Below are 22,530 nucleotides of genomic sequence, written 5' to 3' on the forward strand. Positions count from 1 at the left end.
TGAAACCATCTAAAATACAAGCACAGTAGATACATCGGCAGAAGAGAAAGTCTTTTACCTGATTATTTAAAAAAAAAATATTGGAAACCAGGCCCTAGCAGATGATGTTCATTATGTATTCACTAATTTAAGTGATGTAAAAGGTATTTCAAGGGCACTGAGGACTTGGGTTCTGGCAATGTCCTTCTGAGAGATACCTCTCCTAGTGAGCAACCCCTCTCCATGAATGAATAACTCCCTGTTCCACCTATGAGCATGACACACCACATATAGCCTCCATGTGTGAGTGTTTGTTTGAGTACTTGTTCTTTGTGATGGGACTATGCAAGGCAGCACCCAGAAAGGCATTCCTGGGCATTTTGTTATGCTAACAGGTACTGAGGGGGTGTGACTCACTTGTGCCTGCTTTCAGAGCTGGTGGTATTCAGCTTCTTTGGCAAAGCATGGATACTTCCTGAGGGTGTTCAAAATCTAGACTCTGGAGATAGTCTATAGAACAAGAAGCTTCTGTTGATACAATTAAATAATGAGTGAAATAAGTTCAAGGCACAGATTACTAATGTAAAAGAATCTGGTTTTGCTGCTGCTGCAAAACAAGAAACCAGCCTTCCAAGACTACGCACCTCAGCAAAGCTGTTTTCCATTTTATTCAGTGCATTAGAAAACCAGGAAAATAAGTAGACTTAAGAATGCATTTGGATTACAGTGAACATGCCTGATACATCACTCTGTAAATAAACTCCCATTTATGCATAGAATTTACAGAAAAAAAAAAGTTGCTAAAGCTGATCTAAAGCAGACTTGATGAAATCAAGAAGGAAAAGGCTTTTCCTGTGATTGTCAGAAATTCCCATTTCCCATTTCTCACTACAGTTGTAAGAAATGAGTTGAACATGCTTTGTATTTCCCACAACTAGCAAATTTCTGCCTTTGGAAAGCTTTAGAGGGAGGAGCTCAGAGGTGCTGTGGGAGGGACTAAAATTCATATTAAAGTTTTGACATGAGAGGGAGATTTGTCAGAGTAGAACGTTTCTTCTGAGGTTTTTTTTGTTTGTTTGTTTTTAATTTAGGATGATAAGTATTAATATTCAGATTCTTCTAATAATTCTTTTTTGGAATTCTGATTGTCAGATTATTCCCAGGATTGAAGAATGTGGACTTCTATGTTCTCAGGTAATCTCTTACTTGTTACTATCTGCTATCTACTAATACAGTAGTTGTATGCTGCCAAAATAATGTTAAGCAGAGCAAGAAAGCAAAAATGGAAAAATATTTCAGCTGTCCTGAACATTCACTGTCTATTCCTGTCATGCTGAACTAAGCATGCAAAGTGGCAAAGATGAGTGTTAGGAAGGGAGTGAGAAAATGCATCTTACACTATTTTAAGCTACTGTTAGTACCTTTTAAAATCTGGTTTTGTATTTGGAAAAAAAAAAAAAAAAAAAAGACTATGTTCATATTTATTACTTTGGAGAGTAATTTTTTACAACTGCAGTGGTGCCAAAGACATGAGGGAGAGAGGAAAAGGAGGTTTCAGAAATTACTAGTTATGTTAGGAATATACAGAACACTGACTTTCCTGTGAAAAGATGAATTAAGCTTGAGAAAGAGTAAAACCTGTTTTTCATTTTGTGGAGTGAATGCAACATTGAATTTAATGACTTATGTATGTGCATAGAAGTGGAGTGTGAATCATACCATGTCTGTGATAGCTTGAGTTGTGTATGTTTCCAAATACCCCCACAAAGGGGCAGTGTGGAGGTATTATGCTTCTGTTTGCATACTGAAACTGAGAATACATGGAAAGATACATTAAAAAAGAATAAAATAATAAGGAATCTGACTTTCAGTCTTAGTACAGCATGATAACTATGTACTTGCTACAGGGAAGTGGAATTGATGGCATGAAAGAATTTAGCTCTGTACAGACAGAATATGTCAGTGTGTAGGACAGGCAATGACACACAGTAAAGACTGTCTACATGTGGTGGTACAATCCTGATATTAAGTTAGTACATGTTACAGCAATTAACTCTATATTTTATACATGTACCCTACAAAATATCAGGATTGAAGATACTTAAAAAAATGGAGGCAGAAAAAACCCAACCCCTTTCTAGATAACAGTGTTTAATATACTCACATTCAACTTCTGTAGTATTTATCCACTTAGATAATGTGGATATTAATACTAAAATATAGTTATAAGAGATTAATCTCTTGATGTACCTGAGCACTTTTCAAGAATTTGTATGCACTTACATTTATGAATGCAAACCCACATGCATTTAAAAGAATAAAAGCTCCTTCGTCTGCTGAAATGAGAGTGTAAAATAGAAATTATTTACCGTTCTAATTTATTTCTTCCAAGAGTGTATGACTATGACACTCAGCATGTGAAAAACAATAGCAACTTTGTTTTCAGCGGGATTCAGTCTAGGGGATAGTCTGGGAACGTTAAAGGGCATCTCTCTCTGTCATATCTTAGGTATGTATGTATATTATGTAGACTGATTCACTAGGTGGCTAATGTATAGACACAGCCTGGAGGTTTGTTAGACTGGATCCCTTTCTTTGCCTTCAAAATTGACAACTTTTCCTATACTGAAGGTTGGACAACTAAGAAAGGTGCCTATTTTTTTTTTATTTTTTTTAAATTACAGCAGAAATATATTGTTTCCAGTATAATGGAATCAATCAATCATTTGTGATGTTGAAGATGGGGTTCAGTTCATGTTCTCTATGTAATATTTCTGCTAGTTGTATTCAGTAGAATCTTGAATGCATTAATGACTTTTCAAGACAAAAATGTTTTCTCACTGGGAACAATAATGATCTCCACAGGACAAATTAGTGCCAGCACAGCATTTTCAATCTAGTGCAAAGCATTTTAGCTGCATGAACTTTAGAGGTTTATAACTAGCTTGTTAGAGAACACTCCTTCTTCCTTTTCCTTTGCAAGTAACATCAGCTTCCCTACATAACTGACCACAGTTTGTCACCTACCTGAGTTACTTTAAAAGGGAGCAGTTTATGTTCTCCATAGTTTATAACTCAATGGTCTTTATAGGGACAGTAACCAGGGGTTGCAATTTGTCTGCATATGTGCAATATACATGTGCTGCCTTCTGCTATGGCACAACAGGTCACAAATGTGACCCGTGATAATGTGATAACAAGATATCGCAATTTGAAAACTACCAGAAGTTTTCTGTAGCTGCTATTGTTACAAGTCAGTATTATAGAAAATTGTTTTGTTTTCTTTATGACATTCTCCTGTAAGTTTGTATAGTGGATTTCTCTCCTGCAGAGTCAACTGTCATGTTATGTCATTCTTCATAAAGCAATAGGGGAATGAAAAGGAATTAAGTTCCATTTTTCAGCATTATTCAAACTGTATTTTCAGAAACTTTTGAATAGGTTTAATAACAGAAGCTTTTCATTTTGACAAGCAGAGTAGGTGTTAAAGTGGATATGTCCCTTGAATACTTGTAAGCAGTTTTGATCTCCTTGGGTACTCTTACCAGAGTATAAAGCATTGGTTGTACTTATGAGGGAAATAGTGACATAACTGTTTTCAGGTATGTGATCTAAAAACCATTCACCCTGCACTGTTTAGATTTTGGTTTACAACTTTATGAATCATTCTTAGTTTACTGTGAGTATTCAACAAGATATCCTTACATTGCCTTGGATAAGGCAATATTGAGGTTTCATTACTATACCATGAGCTGTGCTTCACTACAGGAAAGGAAAAAACCCAAAAGAACATTGGATGTTTATGCAAGTATTACATGAATATTTAAACAGCATGAAAACATACAATTGTGGGTTGAGTGATAGCAAAGGAAAAACCAAACTTCTGTTATTTATTATGATTTATTTCTCCTTCCTTATTTTGATGGCTTGGCTTTAGAGCCTGTGTGATATTCTCGTATTCAAAGGTTAAATACCATGGGCTTGGTCTCCAGGCCTCACCAAAAGCAAACACAGTTATCAACAATGTTTCCCTGTAAAAGCATAGGGGAATCCCAGCCTGCAATTGAAATGGGGTTTGTGCCCTATTCATTTTACAATCCACATTGTTTACAGGCTGTTCAGAAAGAAATAAGCTTAAGCCAAATTTGACTCAACAGCTGGGAAAGATCAAGAGCACTATGTTTTAAAAAAAACTCTCGAGAAACTATGAAATGATATTTGAATTGTCTGCCATTAAATGCACTAACATTTCAAAAGCCCATAGATAAAGAAGGAAACTCGAAACTAAATCTGGCATTTCCCTGTAATTATAAAGGTTATTGGCAGCAAGTACTTGACATAGCTGCTGCCTGTTCATGCTTTTCATAGTTGAAATCTTTGGTGTTTCCTTACTGGATGTTTATGCCTTGGATCAGACCATTCTTGCTGAACATCACTCACTGTAAATCCAGCCCTTAGGCCACTAACTCAGCTGATATAAATTTTCATTCTTTGTTCATTATTAAGGTAAGCAATTATTGTTTTAGAAATGATCCCAAGCCTCTCTAAAATGGACATGATAATCTAGTTGACATGCTCCAGTTGTTCTCTAGAATCTGGTTGAAAAACTATTTTTAGACATGGAAAATGTCTAAAGAGATTGGTCAGAGATCTGACTTCCTCAGAGTGAGGGGGAGAGAGAGAGAGAGAGAGAGAGTGAAGTCCCAACATAGGAAGATGATTCACCATAGACTTTTTTTGTGTCTGCATCAATATGATGACTAGAGGAGATGCATAAATATATAAAACATACCTCTGCTAATACTTGCAGAGATGCAGTACAGTCCATGAGAGTGTGCCCTAGACAGAAAGCCTGAGTTTTGTATTCCTGGCTGTCATTGACTCACTTGTGTGACCCTATTCAAGTAATTTCCTTTCTCCAGTTTTCACAAGTACAAAATAGTGCTGACCTTCCTGTGCAATGTTTCTTAATTATGGGGTTTAATTAAGTGCTTTGATAGTATAATTAATCATGTGGAGTCACTCTATTAGAGTGATATTACCCATTTGCTTAGATATGTCTGCTCACCTTCTTTGCTGGTAGTCAGGAGAGCTGCAATTTAGCAAGTTTAGGTAATTTATCTCTTAGGTTATGTTTTAAATTTGCTCTTAAGTTTTAAAATAGCTTATCAATAACATGAAATATTTAGCTTTCATGCTTCTTGCTGTGTCTTATGCCACTGGTTGGGTGCCATCCTCTTTCCTTACCCACTGAGAGGAAAACAGCCAGTGGCAAGCAAGAATTTAAAACCTCTAGTGTTCCTCATTATTAGAGCACCTACCACCACTTCTTTGGGGAAAGGTGTAAGTGGGAAAAGCTCTGCAATTCAGAACTTGAAAAATGCAATGGTAACTCTTGTTCTTTCCTCCTCCTCACTTCTCCTTTCCTCAAGCACTCTCAAGTAGCAAGAGCAGAGGCACTACAAATAGTCATGAAAGCTGGGGACACAAAATTAACAGGAGGTAGATATTAAAGCAAAGGAGATATAAGCAAGCTCAGCAGGAGATGGGAGCCACTGGCCTTTATTATGAGCAGTAAATTTTTAGCTCCCAAATCTCAGCCCTGATTTTAATGAGACCACGTGTTGTGACCTAGCTGGAATTCCTGCAGTAAGATGTAGGACTAGCTTAATTTGTACATCTGCTGGAGCTGGCGATGCTGTACTTGTTACTTTGTCATGTTTCTTTGTACTGTCCCATTCTACCTCTCTTGGCAGAATGCAAGAGAGGAGAGAATCAGGGATGATAAAAAATTAGAAGGACCAAAAAGAGATTTTAAAATAATTATTTCTAAGGATAGCTTTAGAAATTCTCCTGGGTTTTTGGCTTAGAGTTGAGAAGCTAGGCCTTAGTCCTGGACAGGTAGATAATTTGGACATCAGAAAGGAGTTTCATCCTATCCTTGATAGAAAATAATTTAATTTCTAGGACCCATGAATTCCCATGTGCCATTCTGTGACTGCCAGACTGTTCAAACCAGGAATTCACGTTTTAAGTTCTATGTGTTATGCTACCATCATCTCCAAAAAAGATCCCTAGGTTTTATATATTAACTTTGGCACAGATGTTTTCATGGCAGTTTTCATAATCTTGGAAATTTTTTTTCTGATTTTGTTAATATTTACTGGCTGTTTTTGAGTATCAGGAAATTGTTTGCAATCTTAAAAACACAAAATAGAAAATATGCCCCAAACAGCATTGTGTTGTTGAGGAAGTTCTGGCATGTATACTCAGATATGATACAGATACATCACAGCCCTGACCCTGCCTTCATAACTGTAGGAATTCAGTGGGACAGGATTTTCTGAAATCATGAATAAGCTGGAAAGTCACAGTAACTAATGATGCTGAGCACCACAATAGCTTGCCTGTGGAGCTTACAGATCTCTGCACACACTAAGCAAATATCTCTCAGGTATGTCTCAGAAAATGGTCGTTATACCTCTGTTTTCATGTGTAATTTTCTCTTTTGTGCATTCTAAAGATGTTTTTTCAAGTCATATTTACCTTATTCCTTTGGAAAAGTCAGCAGAGCCAAAGACTTGTCTTGCTATATTGCATATCCTGCCCTTTCAGCATGCAAAATATGGGATTGATTGTGAAAACTGTCTGGGACATCCAATCTCATTCAGAAAGTGTGCAAAGATGAAGAGAGTTTTAGTTTTACTTTGCAAATTACCTGTGACTATTTCCCTTGCAAGAAAATATTTCAACTTAGTTGCTTTGAATATGTGTGGTAAATTTCAATCATTTCTGGAAACTGATTGTCTTGGAGTTGCCTCTACTTGCCTGCATATTTTCAGAAGGTATGAATCATATAAACAACATTGTACATTGGTAGATGTGCATTGTCTTTCTTGGAAAAACTTTGAGGAAATAGAATTTATTGCAGTTAATACATTTCACTGTCTCCAGTTTTATTTTTCCCTACATATGCAAACTTCCTTGATCTTTTTCCCACTTCCTCATCTCCCTGACCTGCTGTTCTTCCTTCCATGACTGCAATGAGAGATTTCTGTGTTACTTTACAAATTTTGATATCTTTGTATTTTATTTTTCCCCAGTTGATTTTTTTTTTAAATTTAGTTTTGCAGTTCTCATTATAGTATCATGCTTCATGCTTAGTTTTTGGTCAGTAGTATGTGTTCTTTTAATGTTTTTCCCTTGTTTTCAATATATTATATTTATATAAGCTAGAATAATTTTTAGAGCATGGTCACATTAGTCTGCTTTTGTAGCTTATTTTCTTTTCCACTTATGGGTAAAAAAACACCTACACTTTTTATGTGAATGTGTGGCATAGGTGGTTTTCAGTGAGTAAGGTCTATCATTAAAAATGAGACATAGAGTGAAGCAACATAGGAAGGTACTGAACACTGATGGATTTATTAAGCTGAGGACATGCCCAGGAATTATTGCTGCCTCTAGGAGCAACAGTGGGATCAGGAGAGACAGGTGAAACAATGCTGCTGTTGTAAAGTTGGTGGAACCCTGCCTCTTTGGAAGCCCTTCTTTTGTACCTCTGCTGCCTTTAATTGGACTGTACTAACTTTAGCAACTAAACTACACGGAAGATACACAAGATAAAGCCAAACTATATGATTATTCAAGAATTTGGTGGTTTTTTTCCTTTTTTTTTTTTTTTTTTAAATCTCCTAAAGCCCCCCCCAATTATGAGTTAACAGTAAAAAGAGAACAAGGCTCTGTAATGACTATTCTAGTAATTATTTTTTATTTTTTATGATTTATTCTTCCTTAACATTTCGAGATTTATTAATAACCACCTTCGATATCAGTTATCTCAAACTGCAAACATTTCAGCTGGAATGTGCAGTACAGATATTCTCAGTGGGGCTTTTCCACATGGGAAATTCTTAATGTTTTATAATTTTTCATGTGCTCACAGTGCTAGCTCTTTCAGGGAAAGGTGTTTTTTGCTTTTGTTGTTCTTGGTAGGAGAGGAAAGGCATGTATGCACAGCTTCTGCTGTAAGATTTCTGCTGTAAGTTTAAGACTTTCAGATGCCATAGTAATACAAATATGAATAGTTAGGAAATAATCCTGTCTCTCCAAAATTTTCAACTATACAGCTGCAAAAAAACATTTTTCATCTACAGGTGCTAAGATTTTCCTCATTTTGCTGTGGCTAGAGTGTTTCTGTAACTCAAGCAAGCACAATTAGAACTAGTCAGACATTTTTATCATTGTCTTTAATGGAAGCAGTCCCTTAACTGACACGATAGCACCAGGAGGAAATGCAGTGAGTGGCCTCTCAGGTTTGCCATTGGTTACAACTCTACCACTGCTTCTAGCATGACTTGAGGGGTCGTTTATATATGGCTTTACATTTTCACACAAAAACATAACAAGCTTAGGTTAAAATAAAGCCAATGTCAATATTTAAAATATATCTCAGCAGGGAGAGATATAATCAGGGGTAGATCAAAGTTTATTTAGGTTTGAGATTTTTCTCTGTTTAATGAGAAGCACCATTTTTTTTAGAGCTTCAAAAACCAGAAATATGTGCTCCTCTGTGACTTTGAAGGGTGCTTCAGCTCTGACATGTGGCCTCCAAGGTCTTGGTGTGATTTGTTGTTCAGAATTTGATAGGGCTGTCACCTGCGCTGGCAGGGTGGGGGTTAGCAAGTTCATTTTTGTTTTTGAGCCCCTCTGCCTCCACAATTTCAGGATAGTATCTGTGCAACATTCACCCATTCTATGATCCTGCTCATTTCCTATGGTTCAAGGTTATTAAATACAGATTAAATGGAGATCATTAGAAAGCATTAGTGACTTGTCAGGGTGGCATGAGAAACCTGCATGCTCAGCATAGTGCTGCCTTGAGTTAGGCAAGGGAAAAACTGAAGCACTGGGTTAGTCTGAACTCCACTCTCTAGAGCTCAGGCGCTTGAGAAAGAAGCAGTTCTCTCTTTAGAGGTAGCTGCAGAGAGGCACTCTTCCAAAGTGTCTTCCAAAGCTTTGGCATGAGCTAGATGTCATTCTAACTTTGTTCTGGTCATGAAATAGACCCCAAACTACATGCATCTGGGGAGCTTTCAAATCAGAAAGGGAGGTGCCTAACAAACTTAGGTGCCTCTAGTTTTAGGTGGCAATTAATGAGATATTATGGATCATGGTGTTTGGCTGAGATTACCACAATTTTCTTAAGCTCAGCCTTGGCCATCAGCATGTCTGTCTTGGAGTTGGCTGGCATTGGCTCTACTGGACACAGGGGAAGCTTCTGGCAACTCCTCACAGAAGCCACCTCTGCAGCATTCCCTCCTACCAGAACCTTGTTATGCATACCCAATACAGAGATTTGGTGGAAGTGCTCACCAAGCCATTTTCAGTCATTTATTAGCAGCCCTGGCTAATGGGGGAGGTCCCAGTTGACTGGAGGTTAGCAAATGTTGACTATCCAGTGATGTTCCTGAGGACTCAGTACTGGCACCAGTTCTGTTTCATATCTTTATCAATGATCATCAATGATGATGGAATCGAGTGCACACTCAGTAAACCTGCAGATGACACCAAGTTGGACTGGAGTGTTGATCTGCTTGAGGGTAGGAAAGTTCTGCAGAGGGACTTGGACAGGCTGGATCGATGGACCAAGGCCAATTATATGAGCTTCAACAAAACAGTCTCAGGTCCTCCACTTGGATCACAACAACCCCGTGCAGTGCTACAGGCTTGGGGAAGAGTGACTGGAATGTGCCCAGTGGAAAAGGACCTGAGGGTGCTGGCCAACTGACTCAAGTTGCACCAGAGAAGGTCTAGATTGGATATTAGGAAAAAATTTCATCAAGACAGAGGTTGTCAAGCATTGGAACAGGCTGCCCAGGGAAGTGTTTGAGTCACCATCCCTGCAAGTATGTGTAGATGTGGTGCTCAGGAACATGATTTAGTGGTGGACTTGGCAGTGTTAGCTTAACAGTTGGAGTCAATGATCTTAAAGGTCCTTTCCAAACTAATGATTTTATGATTCCGTGATTCTATCATTGATAAAGGTCACAGTGTACAGAACAGTTTTGCCCCTGAGACTGGATCTAAACATAAACAAAATGAGTAGTTGCCTAGAGCTAAATGGTGAGTGATTTACTGTATATGCCAGAGCACTGAAAAGCCAGGTCTGCAATATATTCCCTCTTTTTGCTGAGCAGTAGTGTTATGATCATGAGAAAACAGTAACTGGAATAGCAAAAGGTCTTCAGGCCAAAAGATAAGTATTTCCAAAAGAAATAAGCACTGTCTCCAGAAGCAGCAGGAGGAGCAATTCTGTCCTGGAGGGTCTCATAATCTTCACTGCAAGTTTTGCTTTCTCAGTGTTGTTAGTGCGGTTGAAATATCTTGTCTAAATTTGTCTGGTAACCTCTTTTGTGATCATTACAGAGGGATTGTTACAGCATTCCTAACTTGGAGACCTTGTGGAATCTATGTCCACCAGTTTTTCAAAAAATGGCCAAAGTAATGGCTGACGTGATCCAGTGTTGGTGACAATAGTGCTTCTGTCACCAAGGATGCTGGACTTGGCGACCTCTCGAGACCCCTTCCACTCTAATTTCTTTGATTCAATTTAATCACCCTCCGTATGAGATTTCCAGTTGTTCATGCTGTGTTAGAATGTCCCTGTCTCATTGTTGGACTGCAAGTGCTGATTTGGTAGTTTAGTTGTCCTTTCAAGTAGCTGAGTGGTCTGAAATTTCCGACACTCTCTGCATGGGATGGTGCTGATTTATACCAGCTGAGGATACGACATTCAAAGTGCAATTTAATTTTACTTTGTCTATTGTATGCAATTCTGTTTTGTTAACAACTTGTATTAATATTTTAGGAAACATGACTTAAAAATAATTGACAGTATTTTTTTCTGTTTTTTTTTTTTTTTTTTTTTTTTTGGGTTTCATTTCCAAAAAAAAAGAAGCTAAAGCTTACTTGCTTCAAGCAATTTCTGCTTCTAGTCCTGGAGTTGAAGCATACAATAGAACACGCAGCTTTTATTTCAGGCTGCCATAGCTCCCTTTGGTCCAATAAATTTAAAAGCAAGTGGTTTCTATGTAGGGCCTTCTTGTATCACAGCATTATTTTTACATACAATTCACTTAAAAACATACAAAGGGGGAATATTTTTCCCAGCTGTGAGACTTCAAAGCAATATTATTTTGACTGGACGTTCACTTATAGGAGAAATGCATCTCACTGCAAAGAGTTCCCAGAAATATATCTGTGCTGCCTACTCTTTCATTTGTTCTGCTCTGTAAAAGCAATACAGCCATGCACTCATAATAATGGTCAGAAGATGTTACATGCCACACACAGTCCAGCAAAAATATGGGACAATTCAGTTAAAATATGGGACAATTCAGTTAAAATATGGGATTTCTCTGCATCAGTACAGTGCAGGAGGAAGTACATACTGACTAGAAGGTAGAAATCTCTGTTTTACCTGAATAGTACTAGGTAAACAAAGGATAAAGGTCTAAGGGGCCTGAAGGCCTTCTGTTGGCCATGTGCTCCTGCATTATTGAAGTACAGCAAGACTAATGGAAGTGTTGGCCTGGTGACACACTGCAGGGTTGTGGAGGACAGGGTCCCTGCATTTGCATTTGCATATATATGTGAAATGGCAAATGGTGCAAGAAACAAACATTGGCAAAAGGCTGTGCTTTAGACCACTGTGAAGCCTTAGTGAAGACTGCCCAATCATCTTCATTAAACCAAATAATCTCTTCCCTGTTCATGGTCAGTCCATTGTTTAGTTGAGCACACATTAACACGACATTAGCACTGGCAGACATTACCTTGCTCTGTTGGACACAAGCCAGGTCTCCTCCAGAAAGTGCATGACCTCGTTAGCGCTGTACTGAGCCTGAGCTTAATAACCCACTTCTCAGTAGTCCTTATGCTCTAAGGCTCAGCACTGTGCTGATGTGATAGGATCATTTTTGTTCAGCATGGAACTGGGTAACGCACAGGCATGACTCACATGTTCTGGTTTGGCATTCTGTAAAAAAATCCAGCAACATCCAGGCAGTCTTGTAGAAGCAGCAGTCGTTCAAAGCAGTGCAAAGTCATGTTTTACCAGAAGATCAGGTGCCTACTTCTTTTCTGCATGGACAATAGGCGTTGCGAGCTGATGCCATGGGGGGTATCAGCTGCCAGGAGGTTTTCGCCACTTCCCCCCGCAGTGTGGAGGGGCTGTTGAGTAAGACCGAGGGTCGCACGTGGTGTTCGCCTCTCACAGAGGAACGGCCGCTGCGGGACCGTATCTTAGAACTGTAGTTAGATACTCCCCCACCGCGCTCACCGATTGCTGCTGAGACCAATGTTTAGTTTACGAATGAACCGGTTTATTAAGGGTTAACACAAACTGAGGGATGAGGTTTAGGGAAAATGTGAAAATGGCAAATGGCTACCAGGGATATATCAGGGAAGTGATGGGTCCTTTAGGGAGGTCATGCAAAAAGTTCTGTGTCCTTAAGATGTTCTCTCCGAGAGAGGGTTGTGGTTCAAAGCAGAGGGAGGGAGGAGCTGAGCGCGGCAGGAAAGTTAGAGGTTTTGCGTGTGTGGGTGTGTGTGTTCACCCTTCCGTAGCGTGTGGCTCCTGAGACGCAGCTTCTTTTCCAGCTGGCAGGGCTCGGCAGCAGGTCCGTAGGGGTCCGGCTTCCCGGTACCGGGCGACCCCCCAGCAGCAGCGGACGGACCGGGCCGGCAGCTCCGGCAGGATCTCGAAATCCGCGGTTTCGGGGGGCAGCCCCTCGCGGCTGCAGCGGTTTGGTTTCCCAGCAACCGGCAGCAAAACGTGTGTGTGTGTGGGTGCTCCGGCTTATCTCCTTCACCTGTGAAAATAGCTGTGGAAAAATCTAAAGCGTATTCAGTTGTTTCCATTTGTTGAGTTCTGCCTTGGTATTTTCTGAAGATGAATGTCTCTATGAATTAATTTACAGTCATTTGTTGACAGTTTGAGGAGCTTATAATACAGCTCTGAATCCTCTCTGTTTCCATCCAAAGTTCTTCAATTGTAAAGATCCATAGCATTTTGACTGTGGCTGTCTACTGCTGCAAGACCTTTTTCTTTATGGAGGTGGTTGAGATAATAATTAGCATTGTCAGGTTTTTCACTAGAGGCCATGAGAAATCTTTCATTCAATCATCACTCTATGGGCCCAGAATATTTAGGTTCCTCCCTCCATGAATTGAACAGGGTGAGCAGATGGAGAAAGGGTGGGCTGCTGGTGGACTGCCCACACAGAAAGGATAAGTAGCTCCCTCTCTGTCTTGAAAGATAACTACTGATTTGACATGGTTATGGTGCTCCCAACTGAGACAAAGGATATTGCCACTTTAGTAGGTATCAAATAAACCCCAGTGGGAAACTGTCTTCAAAACTGTGCATGGCTTTGGTCACACCATTTGGAAAGATGCATTAAAGTAAAAAAAGCTGCTGAGAGGGGTGATGGTAAGAAGGAAAGCCTTTTTTATTTGAGAGGAATAGGGAAGCTTGGCTTTTATGGTCTTGCAAAAAAGCTGAGAAAAAGTATATTACTGGCTGTAGATAAATGGAAAGTAAATTCCATGGTGGAAAGTATTTATTTAATTGAAAAGATAATACGAACAATCAGAAGTCAATACAAGCTAACCATTATGGTGTTTACACTGGAAATTAAAAGATTTAGTGCCACTGGAGAACAGGGATTCTGTAACAGCCTTGCCTATTGGAGCAGTGATTTTAAAATGAAGCTTCACCATTTTTTGTAAAGGATTAGATGATGTGGCACCTCTGGTTACTGGAGGCCCAGACCCAGTGGTCTGGGAGGTCCTTTCTAATTGTGTGCAGAATAAGATGAATCTGTGCAAAGCATCCTCTCTCGACTGGAAATCAAAAGAACATGATTAGATTAATCATCTTTATCAGCCTTTTGGCTACAATGTCTGCACTGGTTATTGGCAGACATGCCACATAAGGCCAACTCTTTCCCTGTGTTGCCAGGTATACCCAGTCCTTGGCTTGCTTGTAAAGCTGGTCAAAGAACAGAAATTGTTGGAACAGAGCAAAAAGTCAGAAGATGGTCATGTTCCTTTTCCTTTTTCCTCTCTGAGAGCTGAACCTAAAGTAGGAATATAAGTAATTGAGTGGGTGTATTAGAAAGGGTGTGGTTAGTAGGTCAAGGTTCTCCTCCCCCTCTATTCTGCCTTGGTGAGGCCACATCTGGATTATTGTGTCCAGTTCTGAACCCTTCAGTTCAAGAAGGACAGGGAACTGCTTGAAAGAGTCCAGCACAGAGCTACAAAGATGATTAAGGGAGTGGAACATCTCCCTTATGAGGAAAGGCTGAGGGAGCTGGGTCTCTTTAGCTTGGAGGAGACTTGAGGGGCGACCTCATCAATGTTTACAAATATGTTAAGGGTGAGCATCAGGAGGATGGAGCCAGGCTTTTTTCAGTGATGTCCAGTGATAGGACTAGGGGCAATGGATGCAAACTGGAACACAGGAGGTTCCATGTAAACATCAGAGAAAACTTCTTTCCTGTGAGAGTGACAGAGCACTGGAACAGGCTGCCCAGAGAGGTTGTGGAGTCTCCTTCTCTGAAGACATTCAAAACCCACCTGGACACGTTCCTGTGTGTTGTGCTCTAGGTGATCCTGCTCTGGCAGGGGGGTTGGACTAGATGATCTTTCGAGGTCCCTTCCAATCCCTAAGATTCTGTGATTCTGTGAAGGCTCTGTAATAGCTTTGCCACTGAGAATCTTGCAAAAGGGGGAAAAACTATTCACTGTACATTCACTGACTTTCATGTAGGCACCTTAATTAATGAATGTTAAGTCTCTGACAACCTGATCTCCATTAAATTATACATTTTAAGGCATTTTGAGGCATATTACTGTTCCTTACAGAATTGTGAAAGAGTTGCCACCAACCGTTTTATGGACAAGATACAACAGAGTTGACAGGAAGACCATGGAACCAAATTTGCCTCAAACTCTTTCCTGCATGACAGAACCTTCAGGGAAGAATTTCCACACTTGCGCACGATTTCTCTTTGGCAATTTTAATTAATGAAAATACTCCCTGTGCCCCCAAATCCAAGTCTTCCTCTGCTGATCTCACTTTCTCCTTTACAGTCTTTAAACAAAACAATGTGATATTAAAATTGGCTTTGATTGAGGAGAAATTGCTGTGCTAGCTAAAAAGTTGGCACCGCACCTTCTATTCAGAATGCTGCATGTTGGTGGTGTCTGTTCAGATAACCTCTAGCTACAGTTGAGTAATACCACAAACGGGGAAAACCCTAGAGAAATAGGAAAATCCCTAACTGTTTGTGCATTGTGTAAGTTTGTTTTGCTTAGGCTTTTTGCCAAAGCAGATATGAATCAAAGATGCTCTCTGTATAGGAGTAAATGTGCTATCATGTTCAGGATCTTATTTTTGCATAAAAGACACCCACAGCATTTGTGAAAGGGGAAGAAAATTTCCATTTTGGTTTTAGAGAGCTATGTTTTTCTATTGCATTCATCACTGAAAATTCCTGAAAACAAAAGATATAGAAAGTGGGAGAGGAACTTGGTTAATTTATTTGAGTTTTTCTTTGAGACAGATGGTCTCGACTATTTTGCAAAATTATTATAAAATACCCTCCCACCCCACCCCCCTTCCTCAGTATTGTACAATAAAAATAAACACTTATTAAAAAAAAGTATTGAGCTGTGACCAAATGCTTGCTGTAACTGGCAAACGTTTGTGCAAATGTTTGATTATTTATGTAAACCTTCCCAACTACTCCTCACCCAGAACAAAATCAAGTGCCTAAGAATGACAAAAAAATCTCCCTACCAGAACAAAAATCACTGATGGATGTTTCTTTTGTCCCATGGAGCAGATAAGAAAACAAATGCAAGATGGTACTGGCAAGTGCTCAGATGGTAGGATTAATTTGAGGAATAGTGAAAAACAATATTTAATTAGAATAGATTAGATGTTATAGGAGGATTTCTGCATCGTCCCACAGCCCCACAGAAGGGGGTGGGTTGTTTCATATTTGTAACTTAAGATCATTTATTTAATATAATTTGTGTTTGTCAAGTGTTATAACATGAACTCTACAACACTAGCCTTCTTTAAGTAAAATGCTGAAACTCTGAGTTTTGTGAGATTTTTGTTGTTTACTTCAATGGAATCTTGATTTTTTTCTAATGTATTTTTGCACCGTGATTGTAACCAGAAAGAATGGTTAGATGGATTAGCTTAAAGATCACAGAATCATCCAGGTTGGAAAAGACCTTAAAGATCACCAAGTCCAGCCATCCACCCTGCAACCCCTAACCACTAAACCATCTCCCAAAGCACCACATCTACCCCTTTTTTGAACACCTTCAGGGATGGTGCCTCCACCACCTCCCTGGGCAGCCTCACCGCTCTTTTCTGTGAAGAATTTTTTCCTAATATCCAGCCTGAACCTCCCCTGGCACAACTTGACCCCATTTCCTCTTGTCCTGTCGCTGGTCACCCACCTCACCTCAACCTCCTCTCAGGCAGTTGTAGAGAGCAATGAGATCTCCCCTCAGCCTCCTCTTCTTCAGCCTGAACAGCCCCAGCTTCCTCAGCCTCTCCTCATAAGACCTGTTCTCCAGACCCCTAATCAGCCTAGCTGCCCTTCTCTGCACCCTCTCCAGCACCTCAGTGTCCTTCCTACACTGCAGTGCCCACAACTGCACACAGTGCTCGAGATGCAGCCTCACCAAGGCCAGCCAGAGGGGCAGGATCCCCTCCTTGGTCCTGCTGGTCACACTGTTCCTAATGCAGGCCAGGATGCTGTTGGCCTTCTTGGCTACCTGGGCACACTGCTGGCTCATGTTCAGCTGCTGCCAGTCAACCCCCAGGTCCCTCTCTGCTGGGCAGCTCTCTAGCCAGTCCTCCCCAAGCCTGTAGTGCTGCTGGGGGTTGTTGTGGCTGAAGTGCAGGACTCAAGATGATGTACTAAGAAATTTTGACTGGCAACTGGGGACTCTTTCAAGCCACCTAGCCAAAATATTTTCAATAGTCTGGTTACAGAATGGGGCGTTAAGAATTACAGAACTAATTTGCTAAATTATCTCACGAGAGATTAATTTCTTCCAGTAAGCAGTAGCTCAGCAAGTATTTGATCCAACAGTTAGGTTTTCTCAACAAGAAAGCTAGCTCCCTAACTCATTCATTTTTTTGCAGTATTTTTTTATATTTGTCTATTCTACTCCCTAAGGCCATGGAGAACCACAAGTAGAGAGACTCAATTTAATTGTCCTGCACACTCCTGCAGGGATTTATTAGAAATAATTCAAAATTAGAGCTTTGAGACAGCAGTTAAATTTCCAATGGAGTTTTATATGAACTGGCATGTTCCACTTTTATTGGTTTAGTGTTGCACTGAATTATTCAGAAAAATATAGTCTTCTCCTTTCTATTGAGGAATCTGCATTGGGAGAATCAGCGAACAACCAATGAAACTTTTTTTGGGGTAGGCAGAAATAATTAAATGACAAATATTTCTATGAACACTTTGCAACAGAAATGAGGTCATATCAGCTTACATTCTTCAGTTCTTTGGGGGCATTGGAGGAATTTATGAAACCACTGAAATAGAAGTAGCCCAGTTATAGGACAGTTATGTAAAGAAGTGTGAATTCCTTTAGAATCCCTGCTCTGAGTGTTGGTGCAGGATTGTGTAGAGGAATCCAAAGTAATTTATTTTACAATATCATGATTAATTTTTATAATCTTCAGGCTGTGAACATATATGACCATCTCTGTATAATTATAAATAATGACTTAAAATACCACCTTTTATGCATCTGCACTTTTATGAATCATAGTGACAAATTGCCAGTTGTAAAACTTACCTCTATAAGTGATTATTAAAAATAAAAATGCCAAAAGGACAAAGAAATTACAACTAATACAGGTTGGATACTGGTGACTCTTTTTCTGAAGCCTTTTTAAAAAACGAGCTTATCTAGCTAAAAGCTTAAAAGCAGCACTGAAGGACAGAAAACACACTTCTCAGGTATTCAAGGCATCTGTCACAGGGTAGCTAACATGCTGTAATTTCTCACCTGCAGCACTATTATTTTGCTCTACAGCTGCGTTTATGAGGAGGACAGAATCACCTGTAGATGAAAGCCTTATGGAAGACCAAGCAATAGTTATTTTACAATGTACTAATGCTTACCCAGGCTGCAGCCTCTGTGTTTCTCTCAACTTGAAAAGTTCCAAATGTCCACTGAGAGACTTTTGCTGGCTCTAAAACTTGCAGATTGTTGGCTTAATGACAAGATCCTAAAATGTTTTAAAGGGCCGAAAGCTGCCAATCCATTTGAGAGCAGCGGATGGTGCCTGCTCCTTTTGTAGGTGTGACAAAATTATCTCTGAGACTGAAACACTGATTTTAAAGGAAAACTGAGAAGAAAATATTTGCTGTATATGAAAGAACACTGGTATAAGTGCTATGTCAGAAACTTGAATGCCAAAACAGCAGAAAACAGTGTGTACTGACTAAGTAACCGCCTTTCTTTAGAATGTCATGCATAGTATTCAAAGTAAGATTTGTTATTTTTATACTGTGCAGAATTTTAGTGTATGGTTAAGTGTTTATTTTACTGGAAAAAGGTATGTAGTCTGTCTGAAAGACAGCTGGAAACCTGTTAAAATCTCAGTGTCAGGTTCACTTTGCCTCTTGTCAAAACACTTTCCCACTTGAAAATGGTAAGTATTGTAGTAATTTCATTTTCAGGATTCTGAGCCAGATAGTTCTCAGAAATAAAAAGACGAGTCTTATTTCTAAACTTCATTTGAAATTACTGTAATAATTCTTTCTATTTGCCTAGTATGATCTAAAAATAATATAATATTATTTGTGTTCTACATATCATCCATTAAAAATTGTTTGGTTTCTTTGCCCTGGTATCAAGCAGTCCATTGTAAAGTTTGACAAAACAGTAAACAAGCTGTTGGTCAGTGTGAACGGCAGCACCTGTTAGAATGATGTCTGTATTTGGTGGAACTCTTATACTTGTTATAACAATTACATATCTATAGATATACAGAAAAATAAGGAAAATGCTGGTATTATGTCCTGATATGTATAAGGCTGTCATATACAGTAGTGATGTGCATTTTCACTGTATTTGAAAAAAATTAAAAAATTATTTCTGTTGTGAACTGTGAATATGTTTACTTGCTTATGGTATGTTTATATTTGTGCACAATGATTAATCAATATTAATTTTGATTGTTATATTAACTTTCATAATATTTTCATTTCTGTTTGCAGGGGATTCATTGTAAAAGCAAACCTTCCAGTGAGTATGCATAATTTGCATTTTTACTATGTTTATTTTTGGAAGATGAAAATAATTTTTTGCAGATAATAAATCCACTTTCCTGATGACATCCAAGCCCTGTCATTTGACAGGGTATTTGCCACCAGTTTCCTTGTACAAAACACTGAAAATGGGTAGGCTCTGATAAATAATAGGTTACTAATGAATGTGTATTATTGCTTTATAATTTTCCTTACCAAAGATAGTCACTGGGAGAATTTGCTTAATCATTTCATACTTTTTTATTTCTTCAACATATTATTATTGCCTATAGTAACAATGCAGGCTCTTGAATGAGCTGAATCATAGAATCATAGAATCATAGAGGTTGTCAGGGACCTCGAAAGATCATCTAGTCCAACCCCTCTGCCAGAGCAGGGTCACCTAGAGCACATCACACAGGAAGGCGTCTAGGCGGGTTTTGAATGTCTCCAGAGAAGGAGACTCCACAACCTCTCTGGGCAGCCTGTTCCAGTGCTCTGTCACTCTCACAGTAAAAAAAATTTTTCTGATATTCACCTTAAACCTCCTATGCTCCAATTTGTATCCATTACTCCTTGACCTATCACTAGTCATCACTGAAAAAAGCTTAACTCCATCTTCTTGACACTCACCCTTTACGTATTTGTAAACATTGATGAGGTCACCCCTCAGTCTCCTTTTCTCTAAGCTAAAGAGACCCAGCTCCCTCAGCCTTTCCTCATAAGGGAGATGTTCCACTCCCTTAATCATCTTTGTAGCTCTGTGCTGGACTCTTTCCAGCAGTTGCCTGTCCTTCTTGAACTGAGGGGCCCAGAACTGGACACAATACTCCAGATGTGGCCTCACCAATGCAGAATAAAGAGGTAGGAGAACCTCTCTTGACCGACTAACCACACCCTTTCTAATGCACCCCAGGATGCCATTGGCCTTCTTAGCCACAAGGGCACATTGCTGGCTCATGGTCATCCTCCTGTCTACCAGGACCCCCAGGTCCCTTTCTCCTACACTGCTCTCCAGCAGGTCAGCCCCCAACCTATACTGGTACATGGCATTTTTCTTCCCCAAATGCAAAACTCTACACTTGCCCTTGTTAAACTTCATCAGGTTTTTCCCCGCCCAAGTCTCCAGCCTGTCTAGGTCTCTCTGAATGGCAGCACAGCCTTCTGGTGTGTCAGCCACTCCTCCCAGCTTGGTGTCATCAGCAAACTTGCTGAGGGTACATTCTATACCCTCATCCAGGTCGTTGATGAAGATGTTGAACAACACCGGTCCCAATACCGACCCCTGAGGGACTCCACTAGTCACAGGCCTCCAACTAGATTCCGCCCCAAAACTATGAAGCCCCCATCAATCCCTCCTCCAGTGTGTACAGTCACCTGCCAAGGAAGTATGAGGCAGCTGCCTTGCATGCAGTCCCCTGTGAGAGGACAATCCTAGCCAGAGGCCCAGCTCTGAGCCCTGCTTGTCTGCACGGTGCCTTTCCTGGCAGAACATCCACAGACAGGGAGAAGCTGTAGAGCTGAGCCACAAGTGTGAGATGCTGATGCTGTGGTGTGGGGTATGAGCTGATCATCAGCTGTCACAAGTCTGACTCTCAAAGCATGGCATTTATGGGACATATGTTGAGGGGGAGAGAAGGAACATGGCTATGGGAGCAATGCAGTTCAAAGTCTCACCTGAAAAAGTCTCTAGCTTTCTACCAATGAGCAGAGTGAACCGTCTGTGGCTGGTTCAAGGACTGTGAATGAATCTTGTTTGGATTAGGCAGCTGAGCTGTTAGTTACACAAACTGTGTCAAAGGAATTGTAGAAGAGAAGAGAAACAGGGGCATTGACCTTTGCCTAGCTGAAGCATGCCTTCATGCCCTTGGGCAGCACAGGCTGTGGAAACCAAACTCTTCAGCCCTGGTCTCAGAGAGGAGACCTGCAATACTGTTGGTTACAAGTTAAAATCTGTACTGGTTATTACACAAATGCAGATCTAGATAGTGGAGATTCACTGCAGGTACCACGAGGTGGTGATTCATTCCACACATCTTAGGACAAGGTGAATTATGTGCTGGGAGGGAGGTGAGAGGGTTTCTCCCTCTCTCTTTATTGCCAGAGGTACTTAGATGATGTACTTAAGCTTAAACTAGATGTTTAGCTCTTAGTGGGATTTTGACTTTGGGCTCTGAAGAGTTTGTAAATGGAAGATCCTTGTCTTTCGAGGTGACGTACATGAAGCAGAGCTGATTGTAGGTTTACAGTGCTGCCTAAAAATGACTTAGTAGCTATCTGTAATACGAGTAATGTGTAGGCTGACAGCCTTATAGGGATGATGAAAAACATTTTTTTAGTCTTCATTGTAATTCACTTGTGCAACAGTGGGTGTTCGCTCATTTCCATACTTCCCTTTCTATAGACATTCTTTTAATTATTTATTATTTAAGGCAAAATTACCTTAAGATACCTTAACTGTATTATAGAGCACTTTTGCAGTAGTTGCTTATAGCTGCAACAAAAAGATGGCTTTATTTCCTAGATTTGCAGTTATCACCTCAGTAGTATTTGACCATGTGGCTTTGACTCTGACTTTTCCCTCCTGCTCTTCTAGACTATTAGTAGTACATAAGGGCTACTGTAGTATTTTAAATTCACTGTAATATATCCAGGCATTGATATCAACAGTAAATTAATTTTAAAAGCCTTACATTCTCTACAAATATATTTGACACGGTATGTCACCATGTTGGCCATTATCCTTGAAGGAGTGAAATGCTCTCTGAATGTACAACTGTAAAACCCTTCTAATTTACTCTATTGTGCAAGTTAAGCTATCATCCTGAAATTGAATTGATTTCATAATCAGTTTAAGTACTTTTAACCAGCAAATTTTGGTATTTACTTACTGAAGTGTACCATGTGGTTATCTTAGGAGAGCATATCTAGTTTGTTTATCAATTTTGTTGCATCATCATAATGCACAGATGCAGCAGATACTGTGGTAAATTATATGCAAATAGGTTTGAAATGCTGCTGTAATCTATACTCATGGAATTATGCTCCAATGAAGCAATTCTATCGTGCTTTAGATACACTCAGAGATTTAGCACTGACAGTATCGTAAATAGTTCAGATTTTTTACAATTATTGTAAGGAATAAATATAAGAGAAAAAAAAAAGCAGTTAGAATTTTCTG

The 22,530-nt window shown here is 39.7% G+C and overlaps 1 protein-coding gene across 1 annotated transcript in view; it reads left to right on the forward strand.

The window, feature by feature from the left end:
- The first annotated feature begins 1,071 nt into the window (after window positions 1-1,071).
- Window positions 1,072-22,530, forward strand: part of IL17REL (interleukin 17 receptor E like) — a 45,981-nt gene continuing 24,522 nt past the window's right edge. The window contains exons 1-2 of the mRNA XM_051609185.1: window positions 1,072-1,173; window positions 19,320-19,347. Coding sequence (XP_051465145.1) covers window positions 1,072-1,173; window positions 19,320-19,347 — 130 coding nt within the window. The remainder of the gene's footprint in view (window positions 1,174-19,319; window positions 19,348-22,530) is intronic.

The sequence above is a fragment of the Apus apus genome, chromosome 1 (assembly GCF_020740795.1).
Source record: "Apus apus isolate bApuApu2 chromosome 1, bApuApu2.pri.cur, whole genome shotgun sequence".
Classification (NCBI taxonomy): Eukaryota; Metazoa; Chordata; class Aves; order Apodiformes; family Apodidae; genus Apus; species Apus apus.